The 27,105-nt window shown below is 47.0% G+C and overlaps 1 protein-coding gene across 1 annotated transcript; it reads right to left on the bottom strand.

The window, feature by feature from the left end:
* Positions 1 to 67: 67 nt before the first annotated feature.
* LOC144177912 (uncharacterized) lies at positions 68 to 27,105 on the bottom strand. The gene is made up of 7 exons (XM_077705503.1): positions 26,835 to 27,105; positions 20,778 to 20,855; positions 16,704 to 16,852; positions 13,238 to 13,433; positions 4,856 to 5,010; positions 3,323 to 3,537; positions 68 to 1,851 (listed from the first exon to the last, which is right to left on the bottom strand). The coding sequence occupies exons 1-7, from the start codon at positions 26,861 to 26,863 to the stop codon at positions 1,615 to 1,617; spliced, it is 1,059 nt and encodes a 352-aa protein (XP_077561629.1). The 5' UTR covers positions 26,864 to 27,105; the 3' UTR covers positions 68 to 1,614.

Genomic DNA, 27,105 nt, shown 5'->3' with positions numbered 1-27,105 from the left:
AAGACATTTCGTGAAAAACACGCAGCTGTCGAAGTACACCTGTCAAGTTGAAGTGTTCAGACTCGGCTCATTGCAAAAATGATCTTTATTATTGACAGCTGTGTCGCACAGCACTAAGAGTGCTGACGACGCATGGCCACACTGTTGCGAATTCCATTCATATAATTCCTAGAAGCTTTATCTTTATCACCCCTCCTCACTGCCTTCTTGAGCTAACCACTTTGTTCGCGCTGGTAATTACCTCCACAGATGCCAATGAACAATGAACGAAGCAAAAACACGCTTCCTCGGAGAACTGCACAGCGTTGTGATTAACTGAAAGCGATTTGGGGGAGATACTATCTCCATCACATGCTAATTACCTGTAAAGATCAACCACATGTTTTTCTGTCTACCGAAGACTGAAATCCCTTCGATTTGACTCAACACAGCTGAATGCACTCAGGCAAGACAGCTCCGCAAAGAACCACCAAGCATCTAAAACAAACATGGCACTTCGACCCATCGAAACATTTGACAATTAAGCAAACTCTCCTCACAAAGCAAGGCAAAGTGGACAGCACTTCGCTGCCACAGTAAAGTGTTTCAGGATATTCTTGCCGTCGGGCAGTGAAGGGCTCAGGTCATCAACCTGAAAGCTGACAGCAGTAGGTAACGAAAGAACAATGCACGTCAACAAAAGTAAAAAAAGAATTGATATGTACAGCCCCATACAAAATGTTACCCTAAAATGAATTTTAATGAAATTTAGTGGCAACACAATGCATGTACACTTCAGCAGGACAAGTCAGCAGCAAGTCCTGTGTCAACCAAATTAGACTAATTCCATTGAATTGCTTTCCATGACACTACCCCCCCCCCCCCCCCCCCCCAAAAAAATGATAATACATTCAAATAGATCCCCTGCAAAACATTGGCAAAAGCAAATAAAGTTCTAGTACACACATACACGCACAAAAACAGAAAGCCATAAAGCAAGTTTGCAAACACACAATCCCCCCCCATCATCACAAACAACAAAAGGAACAGAGATGCAACCACCACAAGTGGCATTACTGCCTTTGAATCCTACCATGAAACCCTCCACAAAAAATAACCCGCCCCTCTCAACATTCCGACCTGCCTCATTACTTTATCAGCCCCGCTCAGCCGAGCAGCAAGAACTTCCCTCAAGCCCTTCCACGCCAGCCGCAACAGAGCAAGGAACATTCGGAGCGTGTAGTATCAAAAGACCGCCGCTTTCAAATTCATACTCTTTCCGTCCAGTCCTCATCTTGATGCCTGCCACTAAGCAGCGACAGTCAATGAACACACGTTTAAGTGAATCGAAGACGGAGAAGAACACCAAGAAACTAAATTTCATCAAACTTTGCCCCGAAAGAGCACTTTGCGCGCAAACCAAGGTACAACACCCCTCATCCACACGTCCCATCCAGCCACACACACACACGACCTCAATCACATCCAACTTCAGATCCACACGGCATGCACGCACACACACACACACACTCCACCCCAAAAATGAGCAAGGAAAGCACTGGGAAACACAGGATGGCTAGGGGACGACGCAGCAGAAGATCAGGAGGGCCTAATTACAGAGCGCGATGCCCCTCATCAGTGGAGGATGTCGACTTCCTCCTCCTCCTCCTCCTCGAGGAGGCGGGCCGTGCCGAAAGAAGCTGGGCCGGAGGCCGACGAGGCCGAGGACGCAGCGGCCGTGGTGCCCTTGAGCATGAGCACCTGCTCGTGCACAAAGAGGCCGCTTTTCCGCTCCTTCAGCATCTGGCGGTGCGCCTTGCGGTCGTGCCACGTGACAGTCTGAACCTGCCGGTGGCGCTTGCGATGGCCGCGCTGCACCAGGAGGGGGACAGGGGTGCGTGTGCAAACATGCACTGGGGAAGTACACTCGAGCCCACTTATAACTATCATCATGCTGGATTCGTAACAAGTGCAGTGGTGCCACTGATGAACGGTGATTTGAAGCAATTTTTGTATTGGAGAAACTAAACATCAACTGCTAGATGTGTTGAAGCCGAATTAGTCATACATGTCTAGAGACCACTGTGAACTGGTACTTGTAACAAGCCGCACACGACTTGCGCAACAGACTTTGGCGCACTTGGTTGCGAAATCGTGTTTTTTTCCCCCCCCTTCAGAATGGCACAGAAGTGGGAGCACTGTAGGTGTGAGAAGCCCTTTAAGCACGCCAAAACGCGATGCACATGCAGCAGGTGTGCTGATGCAGCAGCAGTGAAGCTACATAGGCAAGTTTATGCCTGGCCCACCATAATAGAACAGCTGCACAAAACAGTCACACATGCTGGAAAAATAGCCCACAATGTGGATAAAAATTGCATCGTGAATCGTCGATCTGCGCGGCTCCTAAAAGCAACCGTCAAATATCAGCTACCTGTGATGGTGAGCTGGCTGCTTTGAACGCTTCGAAACCGCCACCATTGATTCAAGTAGTCAGCCCCCGCCAACGAGACGCGCGCGATCGGGGTACCACTTGCAACGTGCATGCATCGACTGTCTCAAGGCAGAAACTAGAGCCAGAATGTATGTGCAGCTCTTTGCTTCCTGGCTAAGCTCGTTGACAATACCTAACTCTGTTGCTGTGTCAAGTGCTGTCCTCTTCGAAACTAAATAACCTGGCGTGCACCTCAAAACGGTTAAACTTCCGAAATACCGTTGACGATTCGCTTCAGCAGTAACGTGCAATGGCGTACTTCCCATGCCAACTCGAAGCATGATGCACGGATGAGCGACAAGCCCAGAACACGTCGCACTTTGATTTAATGTCACGAGTTATGATTACTTGACCTTTTAAAAACCTGTTCATCCCCCCTTCCCTCCCGGCCATACGGGAGAACGCGCGAGTTAACAGGAATGACGGTCATGCCATGTTCACTGTTGTAACTGAGCATTTGTTACAACTGCAGCCGTTACGAGTCAGATTCCAATTGGCGAAGATTTATATTTCCTTGCGAGAAGCTCGCTGCAGCCTATTACACTGTAACAAAACACACAGCAAAACCCAATCCCCTCTACAGTTGATGCTCGTCAAATCATTTCGACCCTTACAGGGCTTTGGTCGAATCGGCGGAAAAGTAGACATGCCTTTGCACTCCAGCAGGCTCTCTAGATTTTGAATTGCGAGCCGAATTAACAGAAGTGGAAAAAAATCAAGCATCACTGAAGATCAACGGGGGGTCAATTTTCAGACAACGTTCGTTGAGGCCGCGATTTCAACAAAGCCAGTATGACAAGATCCGGAAACCCACTACAAGAAGAGGAGAGCGGCAGGCTTCAAAGGCCTCACCTTGGGCGTCAGCTTTTTGGAAGAGGAGGAGGCCGGGCTGCTGTGCTCGGAGGCCGAACGGCGGCCACTCCCCCGACGCCGGCCTTTCTTCCGAGAGGAGCTGGTCTCTTCAGCGGCCTCTGCCTCGGTGCCCACTTGCTCCCTGGCTGCATCAGCGTTCCGCTGCACATACTCTGCTATCTGGCGCAGCTTGCAGTCATCCAGGTGCCTCAGATCTTGAAAGGGGAAAAGAATTCGCCTTACACACAAATCCTGCAAGGTCACACACGTGTAACAGTTTCTGTTGGCCATTGAGTGCTTGAAGATACAAACAACCAAAATTTCTCATCAAGGTGCTCAATGTGTGATCAATTGATACAAGAGTAAGAAGCATTACAGGAACTGCTCCAACACACTTGAAAATTACCACATAATGCGCTCCCAGGTTTGCACCACACTGAAACCCCTTTCCGCTCATGTTCAGGGTAACAGCAGGTGTTATAGTCGAATCCCGCTACAATAAACTCTGCTTTAACAAAATATTTCCAATTCCTTGTCAGCTAGCCATAGAAGTCAATGAACAAAGTCCACGCTACAATGAACCATTTGTCTGGGTTGTTTTCACTCATTCAGCGAAACTTTGTCTCTGTGGAACTGGGTTATAACATTTATTTCCAGATAAAATAAGCGCAACGCCAGCCATCTGTAGCTTTTGAAACACCCAGGGATCTTAGCTTCACCGAAAACGAGCGCTGGGCACCTACAACACCACCAATAAATAAAAACAAATGCATAGATGGACACCATTGCATTCTGGTTATTCGATGTGACTGACTTGTCTTTACACAAGGCGCAGGACCGGTTCGCCAAGCTGGAGCTACAGCCAATCCGTATCCAGTTGAAATCGCGCAAACGTGCCGTCCTGGCACTGCGCCGTTATGTGTGCACTGTGAGCAGCTGTCATTGCCATGTTCCTACTATCATTCTTCATAGTCAGGAGCAAAAATGTTTGTGTGCTCAGTCTTCAACCCGCGTCATCCTATCTTATGTGCGAGTGCGTGCTCGTGATAAATTTAAGCGCGCGGCTTGCCTGTTGAAGGCCAGATGCCACCATGCCCAGTCAGAGGAAAGATAGTGGGCGCCGCTCCTGCCTCAAGCAAGACGAAGACTTTTGACGGCATAAGAGTTCGGCAGATAAGCGTTGTTGTACAGCATTACGGTTAGTGACTGCATTAGCGACTACGTAACGCTTAAATAAACAAGGAAGTCGCATCAGCTGCTTGCCGAATGCTTCCTAAACGGGCATCACAAGCAATGCTTTCTGACCTTAAAAGTCAACCAGCCGGAACCACAAAGGACGTAAATGTGTTTGGCCACGAAAAAAGCGTGCTATCAGGGTTCCCTCTGCTGTGGCAGCGGCACTGTTAGCCCCTCCCACCACCAGCAGAGTCGGCACAGCTGCTTTAACCTGTACTACGTACCACAAGCCCGGAAGGAAGAAGCCAAGCCGAGGTCAGTCTAGAGCTAGCTGGCAAAAAAAAAAAGGGGACCCACCGACTACGAACTCTCGATTGGCGGCCGGATCGACGCAGGCCGTCGGATCAATGATGCGTATCACGTCCAGCTGTTCCCGGAGTCCCAGCTGGTGGCTGATGGCCTCCGTCAACGTCTCGACAGTCCTCAGCTGCTCCTCACCACTCATCGAAGACCTGAGCAAGACACGAACGACGGTCACATCAGCAACAGGGCTAGCAATCACAGGCTCCGCAACTGGCAGGCCTACGTGGCTACTGAGGTTGGTTGCTTTGCCCTCTACAGCTCACTCAACAACAGCAGCTGCAACAGAACTGAAAGGTGGGCAAGTATGTGCATATGCATTTTGAAGTGGGGAGAGGGAGGGGGAGGCTGGGGGAGAGAGAGAGAGAGAGAGAGAGAGAGAGAGAGAGAGAGAGAGAGAGAGAGAGAGAGAGAGAGAGAGAGAGAGAGAGAGAGAGAGAGAGAGAGTCCACAAGATGGGTGCTGTTTTTAATCGCAACTAGTATTTTATTGGAAAGACTCACAAATATACAGCTAACATAGCAGTGGTGAAAAGCAAAAATTTGAAACATTTGATAAAACCGGGTGAAGGCATGTGAACCGCTATCATAGCTAGGTGGCATCCAAAAATGTCTTTTCCTCCTCGTACAACATCCAGGAAGGCTGGCTTGCACAATTGGACGACTCTTGTTGATATTACAGGCTTCAACAACTTCTTGTAAATTTAGAATTCTTCTCTGTCCCTCATTACTCATTTTCTTTAAAACAACGGCTAATCGAAATGGCCGAAGAGGGATATCACTCAGCCCCTATAGCTTGCGGCCAGTAACGGGTCGCGCTTCAAGTGACCCATAGAGGGACTGTCCTGTGGGAGTTGATAAAATCAAGTTTCACGCTTGGCACCAACAGAGAAAGTACTGTAAATAGATGGCCTCCTCCAGTTTTATTAGTGAGCTTTAGTGATGGTTCGTCATTCTCTGCTGAACCCCACAGCCACTTCCCTATTGTAGCCCTCACCTGGTGTATCCCACACTACATAGCTTTCGCATGTGCTCTCTCTCCGGGAAGTCACCCGCTTGGCAGAGGCGCTACGCGGCCATGTTTTCTACGCGTCTGCCCATCAAGATGCGTGTCAAGCTCAAGCAGTGACACAAGGCAAAACCCGACTTAGCATGCCCCACCACAGATCACCAGCTGAGCTTAGCAGCTGATCTGTGGTGGTGCTGGCCACGCAGACCACTTTTAATGCATGTCAAACATCAGCGAGTTCCAGCCTGACAACAGCAATGACAGCAATCACAGAGCCAAATACATGAAAACAAGGCACCTTGGTGTAGCTACGTTTCTGTGGTGGATTTCCATTTCTTTGTTCCATGGGTCTTGTGATCCATGCAGTGAAGACGTAGAATACTGCCATGTGACCCATGCATTCCGCCTCGGATTTGATGCAGAACCCAAAAAGTTGAATCCACAAACCGCATTAAGGCGGCTGGAATAACAGTAGCTACGCATCAGCTACCGCGACCGCCTGGCTCACTTGGTGGCATCCAACGAGAAAGTGTCGCACAACGTCAGAACCAATCACAGTGTGGCTCCTGTCAGTGACTTCGTTCGGGCCGTCATTTGTGCATTATTTACTAGTGCTGAAGGGGAGGACACAAAGGGAAGACTTTCAAACCTTTCAAGTGCGATACCAAAATACAAAGCTTGACATACGCAGGGGTGAGACAGCCCAAACAGATTTGGGAGCAGATTTTGGAGCAGCAAAATTTCGGTTTGGGAGCAGAAGAATCTTGATTTGGAGCAGTTAGGGAGATTCAATACACCGTCTTGTGAGCTTAAAAAATCATTATTTCAGCTATTTGCAAAGTCAAGTGCACATTTCAATCAGTTTTGAATACACAGAACACTGAAACAGCCTTACCTGAAAGAGTTTTTAAGAGTATCACAAAGTACTAACTGCACCACCTTTTTCCTAACTGGTGATATTGTGTTGCGGCTGCACGCAACACTGACAACAAAACTGCCGTTAACATTAGAGAGTTTTAGCAGTCCGTCTGTTCTGTTGGTTACTTTGTTACCGGGTTTACCGAGACCGGTTCGATTGATCGATCGTGGGGGTTTAACGCGCCGACGCAACGCAGGCGATGAGGCGCGCCGTAGTGGAGGGCTCCGGATTAATTTTGACCACCTGGGGATCCTTAACGTGCGCCGAAATCTCGTACACACGGGCGTTTTTGCTTTTCGCCTCCATCTGAAAAGCGGCCGCCGCGGCCGGGAATCGAACCCGCGACCTCGTGCTCAGCAGCGCAACGCCTTAGCCACTGAGCCACCGCGGCGGGTACCGAGACCGGTCTGCGCCTGCGCGCGCGGAAGGGCGAGGAGGCACGGACAAGGCGAAGGCAGGCCCGCGGAACTAATCCCCCTACCGCTACGAATGCCCAAGTGCCCAGACGAGTCCCGGTCAGCACGGTAACTACGTACACGACGGAACAGACGAACTGCTAAAACTTTTATCAAATTTAAGGGCTCCGCAATTGTGGCGTTTTTTTGCCGTTTTAATGCTAAAATTATTATTTTTGTAATCCCAGGCTGCGTTGTACGAACGACTGTAGTCACGGCAACAGTTGAGCAACTTCGAGCTAACGGTCGCATAGCCCAACCAGCCTACCTGTTTCAGTCACCGGGGCGCAGGTTCACCCTATGGTCATTTGAGTAGCGTTACTGTTTAGCCACCTAGATTTCGGCATTAAATTTACTTTGCATACATCAAGTGTTAAGTCGCGTCCTATGGCAACAGTGTAGTCCTGCAGCTATTGGGCGCTGCCTGAACAGGTCGCGGCGCCGCAGCACAGCCCGCAACGTTCGTGTCAACCGTTCCATCCCCGAGGCTCGCGATCGCGCTTCGAAGCACAGCAACACCTCAGCATTTTATAACACCGCAACGAGCCAAAAAATTCACTCCACGAACCCGAATATAGATGCGCCCACCGCGATTCGCAACTCAAGGACAAACCACGCCGAAGTCGTAGGCCCCACATTTCAATGAACTTTTTTTCGAGCCGCGCAACTTCCCGTAATCTGGCACCAATCTCAAACCATATCCCCGCGTTAACGTCACTGTTCAGAGCCACAACAGATAGAATGAATAGACTGGAACCCAGCTGATAGCGTAACATAAACCAGGGAAAATATCGGCGATGCGCAATGAGCGCGTTGGTAGCAGCCAGATCAGGCGGCGGCCATGTTTGTTGCCACAGCGATGCCTAATCGAGAAGGCCGTTTCAGCGAACCCGGACGGAAAGCGAATCGAGTTTTAGAAGCTACCGCTTGCTTCGTTTCAGCCTTTCTATTTGTGCCATTTCTGTGTTTGCGATTGACCGACGATAAAAGCGGTGACCGGGATGCTGGAGGCTTTCGTCCCCGCCGAAACTGACATGAGCATCAAAATGCGTGCCGTTGAGGTTCTTCTGGAGCAGTTTGGCGCAATTTTCGCCATTTTCGTGCTTTTGGAGCAGCTTGGCGCAGAAAAATGGAATTGTATCAGAAAGGCGCAATATGCGCAGCTGTCTCACCCCTGCATACGAAGCGGCTTGATACAAACGTGGTTGCACTTAAGGGGAGACGTGGGTCTTGAAATGAACTTTTTTATTAATTGGTCTGTGATAATGAAAATCACTGTGCCTATGTGTTTTGTCTTCCTCATTTCAAATATGTAATTAGTTTTCAAGTGGTATAATTATTTTTTGAGTTATAAAGAAAACACTGGAGCCTAATTAAGTAATTTCTTACGGGCCTTTAAGGAACTTTTTATTCAATTTGTTTTTAAATAAATGGTATGGATGTGTAGCTTAAGACCTGCCATGCATGCTGAAGCTATTTATATTCCTGTAAAGATAGTTGATTGGATAGAATTAATCTAATTATGCCAAGTACAGTTTTCTGAAAACTTAATGACCTCTAATTATTACTCATAACATTTATTTGAGGCAAAATGAGTCAATTAAAATAGCTTCAGCATGCAGTTCATTTTATCCCGAATTCAACGGTATAACACTTGTAGAAATCCTTTGAAAAGAACTACCTCAAAACCCCTGTAAGGCTAGGCACATATGCAAAAAAAGGGAAACTGAGAAAATCGCAGTTGAAGTTTTACTACAAGTGACAGTTTTATCTATTGAGCATATGAAAAAAAGAAAGGTTCTAGAATGTAGCTCGCGTTTCGCTCAACACGAGCATACCAAGTTTGCTGAAATCAGTTGGTGGGAAAATTATGAAATCCTCTGTCTACAGATGGCACCTGGCAGAAAAACTGAACAAAAGCAAAGCTAGAACGTTGCTTCAATTTTTATGCTGTTGGCATCGCGCCGTCTCTCTTTGGCGACTAGGGCTGAGGTGCCGAGCGTGCACCACAGTTGTAAACGCTATTTTGTTATGTTACTGCTTCATTTGTAGCAATCAAATCGGATTTGCATCGCGTGAAGTGAGTTGCAGCGAAGGGGCTGGTAACGGAATGCCCGCCACTGTTCTGTAACGTGCATGCGCTTGGCTAGGTGGGATAACCACGTTTTCGGTTTAATCTACTCGTATATCACGTCACGAACGCACATTGTGCACAGTGCGAACATTTGTAATTCTCAAATTGCTTATCTATATGGTAACCTGCCGACGAGGAAGCGCGCGCCGGAGTGCGGGCCGAACCGCCGCAGCATCGTTGATAACAGAATGAACACACTTCCCTTGCGACGTCGGCATGCGGCATCTTCCACTTTATCATTTCTTTTCTTTCTATTTGCTGCTGATCGAAAGATAGACGCACGTTAGTGCCCCCGCAGGCGTAATCATATCGCTACGCTATCGTCTCGGCAGCCCGCGCGGGCGCTAAGCCTACCTCCGTCTCAGCGCCGTTCTCGCGATAAGTCGTCGTCACAGGAGCAGAAAATCGTATTTCAGGCGCTTTTAATAATGCCTGTTCTTCCTTTCGGTTATTGATAGACATCTTTACTTTATTTTTACGCCATGCGGGGCTTTTGCCGGTCCTCGCATAGACGAATACATGAGCCGTTGCCCTGTGATGAGAGTGCCGAGCAGACGACCCACGGCGCCCAGCCATTGAGGTTGCGCCCTGCGGTCACGTGCAGTCAGTAACCAATTAGGCGGCGCGATCCGTCTCTTTTCTACCCCGGTTTTACTCGCAACCAACGGACGAAACGAAGTGGTTCTGGCGGGGAATTGAAAACGAAAAGACGCGCTTTCGAATGAGACCAAGATGGACGCCGTGGCGCATGTAGAACCCGAGGGGCGAGTCGTCGAAAAAATGCTATTTTCGCGTCGAATCTTGGCCGATTTTAGCGGGCGTCGGTGCTATAAATTGATATTATGGCTCAAATACGTACTCCTGGGTCTGGATATTTTGCTTACCGGTAGAAAAATAGCTCTACTTTCCGAAAATGGCGATTTCTAAAAATCGATTTTTTGGCCAAATTTCGGGATTCCAAGACCCGCGTCTCCCCTTAATGGTGGCGAGGGAAAATATATTAGATTGTAAACAGCGCCATTTTTTTTTGTGTGTTTGAGTGTGGGTGTGAGTGATTTCGGTTGCCCTCTTGGGATTCGCACAATTTGAAGACGACACTTTTGACTAAAACGATTTTACACAGTAAAGGAGAGGGGGTGGGGTTCCACGTTCTGAAAAGTGTTCCCCAAAAATCATTTTCACATTATTTCAGCAATAAATAAAAACAGCCCAGCCCAGCCCAGCATTGCTAAAGCTGTTAATTAAGCAAGACTACCGCTGCGCAGCAAGAAGCCAGATAATGCTTCACACCCCATGATAACTTTACCATGCCTTAAAGAAAGTTGAAAGAAGTGTGGAAGCTTTCTCACATAAAAACTGTGTAAAAATCTTCGCTAACAGTGCATCCAATCAATAGTCAAACATTCAAAGACCAAAACCGCTAACGAAGAACAAACACTAACAAAATGCATCTACGAACGATCTAAATGCATACAGATACCATGGTCTGAGGCCCAAATTGCTAATGAAGAACGAACACTAACCAAATGCATCAACGAACGATCTAAATGCATACAGATACCATATAAACCAGTATATAGGTCAAGTTTCTTAAAAAAAAAAAAAAAAAGGGAGAAAGAGGCGCACCAAAGTCACCCCTAGTCTTATAAAGCGGTCATTGGCAGGATGTAAATTGTTGTCTGGCAGTAAGGTGCAAGCTGCCGTGCAAGCGTTTGCGTAGTCCGTCGCCATCGCCCTTTGTGTCGTGTCAAACTGCTCTCGCTCTACCAGACCTTCATTTGCTTTCCGCTTTTCTCTAGTTTTTTGTCTTTTACTCGCCTTGTGTGTGCGCGCGTTTCTGTATGTGTTTGCTCCGAGATGAGTGATGGAAGTTGATGCCAGTTCACCGCTGCGTTCAAGCTGAAGGCGATTGAGTTCGCCGAGTAGAAAGGGAATATGGCGGCGCAACGCCAGTTTGGCGTTTCGGAGAAAAGTGTGCGGTACTGGCGGAGCCAGAAAGTTAAGCTGTGTGCGTGTAACCCCCGGAACAGATCGTTCCGTTGACGTCAAGCGGTGCACCCCAAGCTGAAGAACAAAGTGGCGGACTTTCGGGAACTGCACTCACGATTGCTGCCGGTTACGGCGGAGGCCATCTGCTACAAAGCAGTCGAACTCGCTCGCCAAGATGGTCTCTCTAGGGAGGAGTTCAAGAATTCGAGGTTGTGGGTCCACCGTTCCATGAAGCGGAAGGGATTTTCTCTTCGACGGCAGACGTTTATCTTCCAGAAACTGCCGGACGCGTATGAAGAGAAGCTGATTAACTTTCAGCGATATGCGATTCGTCTGCGGGAGGAAAAAACATTTCTCCTGGGGCAAATAAGCATTGCAGACGAAACCCCGGTGTGGTTTGACATGCCGTCAGTCACCACAGTTAGCCAACGCGGGGCTAAGGAGGTGAAGCTCATCTCAACAGGCAGTGAGAAGGCCCGCTTCACTGTAATGCTGGCGTGTACAGCCGACGGGAGAAAGTTGCCCCCCTTCAGCGCAAGACGATGCGGAAAGAATCCTTCCCTCGAGATGTCATAGTCCGTGTCAATGAAAAGGGCTACACGGATGAAGCCCTCATGCTTGAGTGGATCCAAGTTGTGTGGAATCAGCGACCCGGTGCACTCCTGCGGCTTTCGAGCGTGCTTGTTTTGGACACCTTTCGCGGACACCTGACTGCAGGCGTCAAACAGGCACTCGGCGACGCAAGGACCGACCTCATAGTGATTCTGGGAAGAATGACCCCCACCCTTCAGCTGTTGGACGTTGTCCTGAACAAGCCATTCAAGGACCGGCTTCGCAAACTGTACAATGAGTGAATAGCTGGCGACAACAAAGACATCTACAGGCCGGAAGACCATCCACCGCGACCGTGTCAAGCTGGGTATCCTCCTCTTGGCAGTTGCTACCCACCCAAAGACATGGTTGCACGAGCGTTTAGGAAGTGCTCCATCAGCGACGCGCTCGACAGCATTGAAGATGATGACGCTCTGTTGGATGCTGAAAGCGAGAAGCAGTCATCCTCGGACGACTCTGACAGCTCGGATGAGCGACTTCGGCAGGCGTAGTGAGTGGCAGCGACGGACGGTGTACGCTTCTCTGACAAATTATTTTTTTTTGTCAACTTTTCCCACCTCAAGGTAAGGGGTCGACCTATATATTGGGTTGACCTATATTCCGGTTTATACGATACCTGGTTTCTGAGATGAATACTGAATGATTGATTATGAGGTTTAACGTGCCGACACTACATAGGCATTGAAGCACACTATAGTGGAGGGCTTCGGATTAATTTTTACCACCTGGGGATTTTTAACATGCACCAAAATCTCAAACACACGGGCTTTTTGCTTTTTGCCTTTATTAGAAAAGCAGCCGCCGCAACCGGGAATCGAACCTGCGTCCTGGAGTATGAAGGTAAAGTACTTGATCGATGCGTGCATTGTCTTATCTGGAGCCATTCCTTTTCGCAATTTTCAAGCAACCATTTCAACACAATGTAAGCCCGGTTTCACGCACGCGACACGTGTCCAGAAATCTGATCAGAGCTTTTCGGTCAACCAACCGGTCTATGAGAAAATGCATTCATTTTTTTACATGACGCCACCGGTCCCACTAAGAAAAGCTTTCGTTTGAAAAAACTCGTTTGTTGAGCAGAGACAGAAGGTGGTAAACAAAGAAGCCACGAGAAGGGCCCGCAATAAATTGCGACGCTTCACTCCCCAGCAGCCAGGCAATGCCATTTACGGTTTCTGGCACAGCACCTGTCTTGTATTCTATCAGCCAGCGCGGTCGACTGAGATGCCCCGTGTCAAAAGCAGACAAGCGTGCGGCCTTACCAGCTCTTCGCCGATGAGGAGGAGGATGCCTGCGGCAGCTCTGAGGGGACCGGAGAGAGACCCCTCCGCAGCCGCTGCCGCGACCGATGGCCCTCTGTGTCATCGAAAGTGGCACCGCCTCCACAGCTGCTCCAGTCCGAGAGCACTTCGGAGGACTCCGTCGGATCAAGGCTCAACTCGTCCAGATCCAGTCCATCTGCGTGGACCACAGGATAAAGCAGCACTTAAAGGAGCCATGAAGAGAAAACACAAGTTTGGTTCATTCAAAATATTGTCTCGTTAGAATCATACTGACACCACTTTTAACGTAAACTTCGCTCAAATAAGCTACATAATTAGAAAAAACGGGAATGGTCATGCGACCCACCAGTTCATTTCCCGCAACAGAACCTATGATGTCACATGAGCTAAGCCCTGCGATTGGCGGAGGCTGGCAGAAGCAGATGCAAATTAGGTAGAGCTTACAAACTAGACGAACGAGCGATTTGCGCTTAAATTTAGGGCACATTCTTTACAAAGCAATAAGAATGATGGGACAAACAGTGGAAGTTACGAAAGCACATGTAAACATAGAAGTACTGATGCGTTCTGCTGTTCGTACTGCGCACAGCATGCTTGGTTTAGCTGCACAGCACTACGGGGCTTGGGGTTGTCTCAGACGACACTGGCCGATTGACGCAAGCAACGGTGTCTTACGTGACCCCATTTGTTGAGCGAGCACTGTTTCAGGGAACGAATATTTTCTCCCAGTTCTCCCAGAACAAAAACAAGCCAGGTTTAAATGCGGGCAAAAACAAACCAAACGCTTGTCACGGTATGGTGGCGCCATCTAGGTTACGGAACGTAAAGAAACGCGGGAACTAACCAACACCGCTGTACAGGGTGGAGACAACCTTTGAACGGTCCCGTGCCGCCACAATTGGGCCAACGGGCTCAACGCGTTATTCTTTTCGTTTCCCACGAGACCTAGCAACGCGAAACAGACAATATGATTCAAACTTCTTCAGTAAACCGCGTTGCGGCGATAATTTTAGCGCGGTTTTGACACAATGACTTGCTTCGGCGGCGAGCGAGCAACCGAAAATGGCGGCGCCAGCGTATACGTGTCTCTACCCTGTACGGCGGATGCGTGAATGAAGGTACTCTAGGCTGCAGAGCGGTCGGTTCCTGTGATGTCATTTGGGACCACGAAAATGCACGATTGAGCGGAAAAATCAAAATTTTAACCTAAATTGTTTAATTTCTCAATGAATAAAGCACCGTTTGTATCCGGACAAGCGCTGGGGGCACTATAAAACACGAAATCTTTCGAATAAAACCAACTTGCATTTTCTCTTCATGGCTCCTTTAAGGTTGCACTCTGACGTAAAATGCAGTCACCTTTCATTTGTGCTAGTGACAGTAACAATTCAAATGGCTTGCACAGAGATAAACTTGCGATATCTGAAGCCAGCAGGCAATCGACTGGCCTGGATGGTCTCGAGATTCAATTATGACTAGAGACCGGATTTTAGGCAATTGCCTATTTTGTTCCTTGCACTCCTACCGCACCACCTTGATATACGAGCATGAGTTAGAGGTTAAGATGGGCTTTTATGGTGTTTTTAGAATGCCTATAAATGCCTATTTTCAAAATTGAGTAGCCTCAAGTTTCGCATTCGAGTGCAGTTTGAGATTGTTATTCATGTCACCAGGTGGCACTGACTGGAACTCTATGGAGTCCACTACTCCAACCAACTCCTGGAAAACAACCGCTAGAAGCAGTGCAAGGGACGCTCCCTCTCAGTGACAAGAGGCACAATTCTGATTCCAAAAATCTGGAGACCGTGGTAGTTTTCTGTTGTTCCCACAATTTTTCACAGTGATTCTTTGACTATTTGTCACGTGCTGTCCAAACAGATTTCTTCAAACGTGCAGTTGAATCATTGCTTCTAGAAGCATACTCAAATCCAACTATTTCCACCGCAACAGTTGAGCACCAGATAATGTTTAGAATTCCTCGATAATTCCTATATCGAAGACCCAATGACGAAACATCACTGTGCAGCTGAATTTTCTTACGCCTAAAAGTGCACACTGCTGACGGGCTCCAAGATAAACTGTTCCTTCAAAAATGGGTTCCGCTGCTAAAAACCTTTTGAAAAATGCTCTTCAAATGTCTGGAAGTGTATTTGCCAGTGTTAGGTTGTCTTCCCTGAGTAATTAGGATAGTACCATCATTGCACATAACAGTCCTCATGTAAAAGCATGTTAAATTTCTTGATAAAATGTCGTCTCTTGTGTTCATTATCTGGCTGTTTTTGTTGAGTCATAAATAAGTAGTGCCGGGCAGACATAAAGTAGTGCTTTTTTAATCAGCATTCCCAGCTTTCAAGCATTCTTTTTCATGCCTGTTTTACCATATGCGATACTTGAGCAAGTGACAGTGGCCACTGAAAATGAATGTGACCGCTGCACTTGTTGAATCAAGCCAATAAATCGCCACTTGCCCCGCAGCTTTATTGGAAAATTGAACAGCTATGTCCAACTGTTGGCGGCTTTGTGCCATCATTGACAATTTTTTGTTGCTCTCTTGTCATAGATACATGTTGAGCCCACCCTCGTCTGAAATTATTTGCATTTATGTAAAAATTTGTGGCGCCTATATTTGCAACATTGGAAAGCTAGAATGTTGTTTTGCGTGCCTATTTTTGGCACCTACAGCACACTTTTGTAATGCCTGGTTTCTAATATGATAAACCCAGCGAGTGAAAATAGTTGCTTTACTTTTCCCCACATCCTACGTTATTGGCTATTCCTTTGAATGAGAAAACAACCCTTTCTCCAAACACAAGAGCACAAGAATTGGCCCAGCTCTAATTTTGACAGATGCACTTTCCCTTCAGAAAAGTTGCTGCTTTAGGTGTCCCTGTAATGCTCTCACACTTAATGACGTAATAAATTGAATGAAAGAGATAAAAAGAGACATGATTGTTTTTTGAAGGTCACAGAATACCATGAGGCGATGAGTGGTTGTACAGAAGCATGCAGACACATACTTACTCTTACCTGCTATTAACATTAAGAGAGCTGACCTCTCGCTTTTAATGCAGATGGTCTCTCTCTCTCTTGCTTAATCCTCCCGTCAATTAACAAAAGATACAAGCATGACTATTTTCCTCAGCCTTATGACGTAACATGATCGTGATGCCAACTGTGGTTCTGCTCCTAACACTATGAAAGGGCAGAGTTAGGATTTAGTGAAGATTAATTAGGTCATGAATACATTAGGCCATGAATACATAGTGAACATTAGGCTATGAATACATAGAAACCGACAGAGCTAAGGATACAGGTCACTATATATAACCAACAATTTAGACTACAAATTTCTATTCAAGGCGTTGAAAGCCCATAGGCAAAGAAGACTTAGCAAACTTCCTGTAGGGCTTACCGACATAAGAATACACTTCGTAGCAATACTCACACGTGGCACTGGTGTCTTTTTCAATGAAATCTTCTAGCTCGTTCCAAAAATTGAAGTCGCCCTCCAAGGGGCCGGAGCTGGATTGACTCGGCGACCGCTCGGGGTCCAGCAGCCCCGTCTCGCCAGCAAGCTCAGAAGGCAGGGGCAAGCTGGAGGATGGGGGTGGGGTGATGGGGGGAGCGCACAAAAGATTGCCAAAAAATAAGACGAAGGCACGAATGCTTCTGTATGAATGACATTCGTAAAAAAAAAACAGCAGGTGGGACATGTTATCTGTAGGACAACATAGGCAAAAACCAGCAAAAACTGCAACTGTTCGACAAAATAAACAAGGTTAACTAATCAACTAAAGATCTGAGAAGCTTCTTCACTACAGCATATGACATCCCACAGTTCGAAACCCGAAACTTCATACCCCTGCCAAGTTTTCAGCTTGTTCAAACAGACGGTATGTTGGATCCAACACATGGTGGGTGCTAGCGGTATTCCACTGGCAGGAGAATACCGCTAGCACTTGAGTTCTTTCCAACTCTAGCACAGTTTGCGGCTAGCTTCCCGATTAGTTCAGACGGGAAAGGTTGCCTCCGGTTGTGCTTGATACCAGATTCGAGGCCCACACACAAATAAGTTTTTCTTAATTTAAAAGGTTTCAAACAAAGCTTCTGCCAGAGTCCTTCAATACTTCTCTGGTCATGAAACCCCCGGCTAGGTTTCGTACGGGGACAAAGGCGACCGTGAGTGGCGCCACCGCAGATCGGAGGGCATCGGGCGGCCGCCGCTGCTCTGTAGCCAGACCAGCAGGCAGGAACGCTGTAACAGCATGCCCGTTCGCAGCAAATTTTTTCGCCACTCACAAAATGAAAAGTCCATTTGAGCGGCCCACGACTGGTAAAGCGAAAGTGCACTGCTGATAATGCGACGAGCGTCTGTTTTATCTTGCTCCGTGGTCCGTTCCCTGCCAAACGCACTCTGACCATGCCCCCCGGCTGCCCTCCGATCAACACCGACGCCGCAGCGCGGCAGCAAAGCTCTCCCATAGCGTGATGGCGAAGTTTCATGACCAGAAAGGCATTGAAGGACTCTGCTTCTGCTATCAGCTTCATTCAGGCAAATGCTACTCTTTCTTTTCGGTGACCGCAGCCGCTCCAACAAGCCTAGAAGCTGGAGTCGAAAAATTTTACGAAGGTGCACAGAAAAAAGTTAAACTTTGTCCGGTTACTTTGCCAGCTTAAAGTTTACAACGTGGTTCTCCCCTCCCAAAAGCATTGTTCCCCATGTCCCATGCTTCAAACTGATTTGGGGAAGTCAACTATGATGGCCTACTGGCATGCTTAAAAAGCGAAATTCGGTGGGTTGCAAGCGTACTTGAAGCTTCTTTGGTGTTTGAAATGGGCACTCAAAATGGTTCCTTGCCACTGGTGCCACCAAAGTTTAATGAGCTTTTGTAAAATTACTCCAAAGCGATGCATCAACAAACTGCATCGATTATTGCATTCACCAGGGTTCATAGTATTGGAAAATATAAAGATTGAAGATTGCAGTTTTGCTTGACCAAAAATGGCTAATCATCTATAATTATCTTGGGAACTAATTGACCAGCAGCTGAAAAAATTATGGCATACGATATTTGAAATCAGTGGAAAGAAAAGCAGCAAGACTGACAAGTTTCACAAAGTTAACTTGAAAAATTAGAAGAAGTTGCTTTAAGACCAGTGTCCCTCCCTTTTAACCCACCTAAGCGGTTGTGAGCAAGCAAATAATCAGTACTAACCATAAGCTAAAAAAAAAAAAATAAAAAAAAAATAAAAAAACTGGCACATTCAGTGCTACGTCACTATGGCAGCTAAAAAGGTGGCCATAACTTTGCAGACAAAGACTGCAAAATTATGGCCATTGACTTTTGCTAAACAACACCCCACGAGTTAAAGTCCACAATACAGCCACAAAAACGACTGACAATTTCACTTCGGCATTCCTTCAACATCATGTACACTGTGGGTAATTAACTAAACGAGTATCTCGTAACGTTGCACTCCCCTGCTACCACAAACAAACTGCTTAGCCAACCACCAGTGAATTGAGGTTAACAGTCATAACCGAAGTTGGTCTAAATAGATAGATTGGCCTCCCCAGAAAGCGAACATACCTCTCTGGGGCAGTACCTTGAAAATAATCGCATAAATAATCGAAAAGTAAAGCTATCACTGAGCGGACGTGCCAAGGGTCACGTGACGAACAGAACGAAAACCACGCACACAAGCTCTCAAAGAAACAAAACAAAACTTTTATCTGAGCCCAACTTGCTATTAGATGCGAAGCATCTCGTGCTCGGGGCTGTGTCCTTCCCTCCCTTGTTGTCGTCGTTGACCGCCATCCGCACTCTATTGCGCATGCGCGTCTCTTCAGCCCCGTCAGTGTTTGGGCTGACGTCAGCGCAGTCCACCATAAAAAGAAACAGTTAGGCGGTGCCCGGTTTCGATTCTACGACTCTCTGGCCGCAACGGGAGGTACGTGGCGCTCTTCCCACTGCGCTACAAACTGAGACGGGAGCATGTGCTACGAACGCGCCGTATGTCCTTCGCTCATTTTTAATATGCATATTGGCGAGAACTCTAAAGCACCAGCCGTACTTGTAACGCTCTCTACATGCACAAAAATGAGAATCTGGTTAAGAATGCTAACGCGTTAGAAGAAAATTCTCAAAATAGCTGTATGTTTTCATTTTAATTAAACAGCATCACCATGAACAGGAATGGGGCATGTCCTTAGATGCCGCCGAGGCTCAAGGGCTACAGGCTGCCGTCTGACGAGGGGAAACGTTTGTGGGATCTCCATCGCCATGCGTCCCTTTCTGAGTTCGGAACCAAACAAGGTTGTTCATCATCATCACCACCATTATCATATTCTCATGTCACCACGCTTCCTCCGCATCATCATCGCCAGCACAACTCGCGCCCAGGCACGTGAGCTCCAGAAGCGTGAGCAAACCGAGAATCTGCCATTCTAAATAAAGAGACAAGAAGGCACTCGTTCATACTAGGGTTCACACTACGTTCCCATTTGTGCTCCGATAAATGAAACAACCTAACGGCAACACAATGGAACCTACACGGAACCCCCATGATGCTTCGCATCCTCCTCATGGTTCCCCACGGGAAGGTGGTGCAATTTTTTTTGCCTATTGTGTCCCTTTAAAGAGTGCAGAAAAACACAAGTTTGGTTCATTTGAAAGATTGCCTCGTTAGAATCATACTGACCCCACTTCTAACCCACACTTTGCTCAAATAAGCTATATAAATAGGAAAAAAAGGAATGGCCATGCGACCCACTACCTCATTTCTTGAAACGGAACCTATGATGTCATACGCCCAGCTGTGCGATTGGCTGAGGCCAGCAGCAAAAGCAAACGTAAATTAGGCAGGCCTTTTTAACTTGCTGAACGAGCCTTCTGCACTTAAATGCAATGCACATTCATTTTACCCAAGTAAGGATGGTGCGGTAAACAAGAAAAGTTACGAAAATACACGTAAGCATACAAGCACCGATGCGCACTGCTGTTGGTACTGCGCGCACTATGCTTGTTTTAGCAGCATACAAGTATGCCACTTTGGAGTTGTCTTATTCAACACTGGCCGATTGGCAAAAGCGACGTTGTCTTACGTCACCCTGTTTGCCGAGCGTACTCCATGTCTCACGAAAGGGTCACTTTCTAATGTAACAAGCCAGGTGAAAATACGGTCAAAAACAAAGCAATGGCAGACAACGAGTACGGTAGCGCCATGCGGGAGGACTGACAGCAAGCAAGGCTGCAGAACCAAATGACGCAGTGGAAGTTCCTTTAAATACGTGCCCTGATGACTTCATTGCAAACGTCACGAAAACCCACGATTTGGCGGGAGAATCCAAATTTTAACCTAGATTGGTTAATTTCTCTATGAATATGGCATCATTTGTTGCTGGACAAGCACTGGAGGCACTTTAAAACAGGAAATCTTTCAAAGGAAACAAACTTCTATTTTGTCTGCATGGCCCCCTGTATGAGTGTAGGTAGCAGGATGCGATGGTCTCACTCACCCATCTGCCGAGTCCAGGAGGTTTTCAAACCCCAGGAAGGAACCACTGCCATCTTTCCAGAGGTCCATGTTCCACGGGCTGCAAAAAAAGAAGAAAATACTCATAAATATCTACACCCAGTTAAGCTCCCGCTGGCCACAGAGTATAGAAAAGTTAAAACCAGCCTAATCTGGAGAAAAAAAAAAAAAGTGAAGAAAGAGGGACACAGAGAGAGATCATGGTACAGCCTGTGAGCACGATCATTCTCATAGGCTTATCCAGAATGAAAATATCCCACAGATCAAAACAGGGCAGGGTCATGTGAACAAACCTAAGATACCTTTCAATATAAACAATTCGAAATACCAGAGTGTAGTACATATCCAGGCTGAATTGTGGATGGATTAAACTGCACATGCAGCTGCCAATAAAACCTCAACAAATCAACCTAAATGTTGCTTTAAGTGCACTGTGCACCCGAATATTGATGGGCCATGAAGACAAAATACAATTTCATTTAATTTGAAGGAACTAGAGTTTGGAAAGTAAGAGCCCCGAAAGACATTTTTATAATAATAATAAAATAAACAAGAACAAAGAAACCCCACATTAGAAAAAGCTTTATACTTTAGACTACTAAAAATTTGCGGTGAGCAATTGGAGCCAGAAGTCCCACTGCAATTGAAAAGTCACGTTTTATGGCAGCGGCTTTGTTCAGCGACCACAAATTGCACAAAGAAGTCCCGGTGGCATCATAAGGATCCTGTAAAAATCCATTTTCTTTAATATGTAGCTTAGTTGCTGAAAATTTGCGCTAAATTTGGCATCGATAATTGATGGGTCGATGCAGACTTTCGAATTAACAAAACTATTTTGCCTCCATGGCTCCTTTAAATGGAGCACAGGAGTGCATGTCGATGGTCATTAGAATGCCTCCTTCGAGCACCCATAAATGAATGCACTGATTCAGGAAGTGTCTCCATTTGTTAAAGAAAACTGTCGCGGGCACAAGTGGCTAGCAAAACAGAGCACACGCTCTTCGATCCTTAAAGGCCAACTGTGCTCGAATTTTTCTTTGCCCAAATTTTATCCAAATAATTGTTAACACTAAAAATCACAATGGCAAAGTTCTAAGCCCGATACCCACATAGCACAATAACTGCAAGAGTTAAAAGTAGCTGTATAAAACGAAGTTTGCACTGGCGGAGAGTCCCAGAAACAAGTTCAGTAACCTGTGATGGAGAGGACTGTTCCGTGGAGCTTGTGCTCTTTTGGCGACTGGCACTGCGCAGAGACATGGTCTCCGGGGGATTCTCTGCTACACCACTGCATTGTGCTGCCATCGGCATCACATTTTAAAAACGAACCGCACAGGCAGCAATGTCAATTTTTCAATGGAATAGAAGAGATTTAGAAGTCTACTAACTATATGCGTGCTTGCGATGCTTCCTGAGCTATTAAAACTTGTTTTATTTCAAAATATTTTTTATTCATAATAATAGCGCGAGATGTGTACTTGCCTGCACATTTATCGTTGCCGAAGCATCCGTCACAGAAAACTAAGATCGTTTACAAATCCTCAACTACTTGTACTTCCACGCGCAATATTTGCTGTATCTGGGCTGGCCCAACACCACCTCCAACCCTTAGACATTTCTGAATGTTTGAGTGCCTAACTTGAGTTGTTCTACACGCCGCTATAAACAGCTGTGCTACTTTTTCCTCACTCAGTGAGTTAACCAAAACTAGCCTTGCTGGTGGTAACAAATATATCCACACAAAGATCGGCTGTCATCTTCGAAGTGCAAAAGCTAACGAAACTGCTCCTCTCCTGAATGATAAACTACATAATTTGTTCAATTGTGAAATAATGTGTTTACTTTTGCAGAGTGTTACATTTAGTTTGCCTGAAACAACATTATCAACTGCACATGTCCCCAATGAAAGTAGCCAACCACATGGATAGGTAACTTTTTCACGTTTTAGAGCATCATCTAGCTTTGGAAGCTAACTTGCGGTTCCAAACCGATTTCACAATTCAAGCCCTGATGTGCAGCAAAGTGAAAGTTACTCGGCAAATATGCTGAAAGCTGTTTGCATGGAAATACACAGCAAAAACAGCCTGATTGATCAACCGCCCATACGCAATTCTAACCACCAAATTAGAGAGAGAGAGAGAGAGAGAGATGACAGCCAAGGGGGGCTAAACAATGCTGCTTTTTCGTATCTTGTACGAGCAAACACCTTTGTAATTTAGGACCTGCTTTTTTAACTTGCAATGGTAAGAATTGATTGATTGATTGTAGGGTTTAACGCACCGACGCGACGCAGGCGATGAGGCGCGTGGAGGGCTCCGGATTAATTTTGACCACCTGGAGATCTTTAACGTACGCCGAAATCTCACACACACAAACGTTTTTGCTTTTCGCCTCCACCAGAAAATCAGCCGCCGCGGCCGGGAATCGAACCTGCGACCTCGTGCTCAGCAGCACAATGCCTTAGCCACTGAGCCACCATGGCGGGTGCAATGGCAAGAATTGATGCTCCGGCAGGTGTTCTGATGCGAAAATAACTGCTGAAGGTCTACTTCATCTCAACTGACAGCAACGCGATGTCGGAATTGCACCTCACTCCATTAAGCCTCGGAAAGAGTTCTGTGGAAATAATAGTGTGAAACACAATGCTACCACGCACATTTTGAGGCTGCTGCGAGCAGCCGTTGGCACCGGCACGCCCACCTCTGTTCTAGCTAGCGCCCTTGCATGCCCCCGGGATCAAGTAGTAGTAGTAGTAATAATGAACTTTTTAATATCGAAGTAGACTTGAATTTCGTCCTTGGTGGTTATGTCCCTAGTCCGCGGGATGCCCCGGAAGGGGGGAGGGGGGGGGCCTCTGCTGTGCATACATGACACAAGTTATGAAATAACAGTAGCGACGTAAAATGAAAAAGAAAAAAAAAAAAGAAAACCACAAAGCATTTCCCGTTCCCATGTACCATGAGGAAATATGCCAGTGGAAATAAAACTGAACGATACGCAGAAACAATCATCAGCATGGTGTGTTGACATAAGTAAATATATGGGTCGATTTCGTTTATTGCTGCAAGTTCTACAAAACACGGTAAATGGAAGCAAGTGCATGCACGAATGGTGTTGCTTGATTTTTTTTTCCAGTTACGCTCGCATGTGGTAAGCATGCTGCTCACGGATTTTCGACATCTTTCCCCCTTTTCAAGTAATTTTATAATGTCGCTCGGGACACCGGGAATGACGCTGAGTGCTGAATATTATGTTGCAGTTGGTCTCGAGTAATATCTCTCGATGAATCTCAAACCTTCACCATGAATGGTTGTCTTGACAGTCCACTCAATTAACTGCGACTCAATCGCACTTGCGGCGTCGAGGTCTCTGTCGACTCAGCGTCAGTCGGAACTCGAAACAGGGATCGCGCTTCTTTGCACTACCGATGGCCGCTGTTACAGTTAGGCACAAAACACATGCGGTCGTGCTTGTGAACCCCCACCGTCCCCCTGAGTCACATCACCACTGTGTCAGCACACGGCAAGCACACTAGTGGTCGTAGGTTCTAAAAATGGGTAGAAATTTTAACCACTATGCACCTACAACGAAACTTGCGAGTGCCACTGCAACATATCATTAGGCCAGCCGCCGTAGCATCCCTCTTGCTGGTGGTGCCCCTACAGGCCCCCCGCGATTTTCATCGCGGCAGTGACCCCTCTGCTCCCATTGTTCGGCACCGCGGACAAAACACTTCCCAATTCTAGTTTCAGTTTCATTTTATTAGACAAACATAGTAAATAACATAACGTCAGTATACAGGCAGGGATCCCATAGTGAAGAACACTGCAGTCGGGACCCCTAGTACACCATATGCGCACTAAGAGATGACATTATTTTCATGTTGGCAAAAATTTGAGCGCAGTTGGCCTCTGAGCACACTGCAAGTACTGGGAGGGTATGTTTCGAAAATGAGAGTTGTAAGGGAAAAAAAAAAAAAGCCAGTCCAGTGCTTCCCCATCTCATGTTCAGTGCGCAATGCGGCCTTCAGAATCTGTAGGCTATTTGATACTACATTAACTGCAATTACAACACAAACTAAGGACAAGGATTTCATCTTGCATTTCTGACAATATCACCAAGAGTACGTAACCGTCCAGTAAGGGAATTTATTTCAGTTTTAGTAAATATTAAGAAAATGCTCCAGGCTTTTAGAACCGAAAAGACAAACCTATTATGTCTTCCGACATGACAGCTCAACAATTTGTCAACATGCCAGGGTTAGAGTCATCTCTAACCAGTTTCGATAGCCTTTTACAATTAGCGTACTTAAATTACCCCTTCATCAACATCGCCTGACATGGGCAGTAGATATTTAAAGCACCAGATTTTTCAAAGATATGGTTAACTGTTCATGGTGAAAACAGTGCATAAAAGACGAAGACAGAGACACAAACACGGCGCTGACTTGCGCTGTTTTCCCCATGAACATTCACCAATTTGCCCAGTTCAAAGCACTCGTACATGATTAACTGTGAAATTGGATCACACCAGCTGGCGCCTAGGCTGTAGACATGAGTGCATGAACTGAGAATGTATTTTACGAAGGTTTAAAAATTCGAATGTCACTAAATCAGCACGCAGTGACATTGGAACTTTAATAAAACTGACACCTGTTTCTGTAAATGTTGGGCAGAGGAATCAGTTGTGGAGCACAGTTGGCCGCTACAGCAAACCAAGCACGTGTTAGAAGGTAGAAAAAAAGCAAATCATCAAAACCCCTCAAAAGGACAATTTTTAATGACATGCGGCAAGAACAACAACTCTTCACTTTGAGCAACGAGTATGGAGCCAAACACCGGCAATGCTCCCTTTGTTTTTACTCATACGTTCTCTCATGTGTGACTATTTAAACCCTTGGCAAAAACAGAAGCGATATAAATTCAATGAACCACCGTCGTTCGATGAACCACGACGAGGCCTAGAAGTGTACGGAACACAACCCCCCCCCCCCCCCCCCCTCCAAACTGAGCTGGATTAGCTACTTGTTCCGCAAGCAAACACAGTGAACTAACGTCTATCGTTCCGACGGGAGGGGGGCATCCTAAATAGTTATAAACGCAAAGCGCCACAATCCCCCCGCCTCCCGTATTAGGGCGCCGCGATGTGTTTTTTCTTTACATTGTTTCTCGTCCACGTGTTACGAAATAAGGCTCTTCTGCGGCACAAGGTTATTTTTACAAGAACAGCTGACTGCCCTTGATGACGCACAAAGCGCGACAAAAGTTGTTCCGAGACAGCTGACAGTCACGGCCAACTGCAACGCAGAAGCTACAACGCCGGCTTTCCCGCCACTCTGGGAATGGAATACAGGTCACCGCGGCGCATTTTCAACCTGTTTGCGTTGTGTAACCATGGCCACAATGCCACGCTGCCCACTACAACGACGCCGCCGAACCGAATGACAGGGCGCGCTCTGGCACGACCGGAAACAGGTGGTACACACGGTATTCCGAGTTTACGACGCACGCACTTTTGCCAACTGCGCAAGGAAATGCCCAACTAGGCTCGGTTGGCGCGAGAAGCGCAAAAAGTACTGACCAAACATTGAATTCGCCGCCCGTCTACCATATGCTCTGCGAAAGAGCCGACCACGTATGACTGACTGCGAGGTCACTCGACGCCGGTAGAGTCTGCGTTCTGGAGTTCAAGGGCTTTATACACTGGCGCTCCCGGTAGGCCGCCGCTATGGCGTACGCCGGTACAGATTTAGTAACGGAAGACCAGTCCGCGGTCGGAGAAAGCTTGTACAGCGTTTTGAACAACAAGACGCGTAGCTCGGAACGCCGGCGCAGGACGTTCCAAAGCTGCCCTAGGCCTAACACACAGCTTATCTACAAACAACGCTGACTGCCAAGACAAGACGCGCCACGCTTTGCATCACCGATACGCAGTTCTAGAAAGGTCTGGCTGCGCTTTTAGCCCCACACTGCTGCGTTCCTACGGCAGTGCGCTGATCGTGTCACAGGCGTGAACGCAGAGAGGCGCTCGGCAATTTTACCTTGTGCCCAACACGCTCGATTCGATCATCGCTGCCTGCGTGCAGACGCCGTCAAGGTGTGTTCTTTGGTTCTGACAGGTCGATAGCCAAGAAATCCACTTCGACCTGGGCTCACCTCCCGGCGTCACATCGTGAAAACGCCGACAGCTCGAACGCGGAACACGAACGTGACAACCGCGCAACACGACAAAAAAAGAATGCCGGTTTTTTTCCTTCCAGATTCTCGTGCTTGCTCCACAAGAGGCGACTCGCGATTGGCCCGCGTGGGAAA

The sequence above is a fragment of the Haemaphysalis longicornis genome, unplaced genomic scaffold (assembly GCF_048455015.1).
Source record: "Haemaphysalis longicornis isolate Haplotype H1 unplaced genomic scaffold, Haemaphysalis longicornis Haplotype H1 scaffold_335, whole genome shotgun sequence".
NCBI lineage: Eukaryota > Metazoa > Arthropoda > Arachnida > Ixodida > Ixodidae > Haemaphysalis > Haemaphysalis longicornis.
Note: the sequence above shows the minus strand (reverse complement) of the source record. Positions and strands in the feature narration are given on the sequence as shown.

What these genes read in the sequence shown, in the direction of transcription:
- LOC144177912 (XM_077705503.1), bottom strand. Translation starts at nt 26,863, where the DNA reads ATGATCGAATCGAGCGTGTTGGGCACAAG. An exon ending in TCGAGCGTGTTGGGCACAAG is followed by an intron (nt 20,856 to 26,834) that starts GTAAAATTGCCG and finishes CTTTTTTTGCAG; the next exon opens with CCCGTGGAACATGGACCTCT. An exon ending in AAAAGACACCAGTGCCACGT is followed by an intron (nt 13,434 to 16,703) that starts GTGAGTATTGCT and finishes TGGTCCACGCAG; the next exon opens with ATGGACTGGATCTGGACGAG.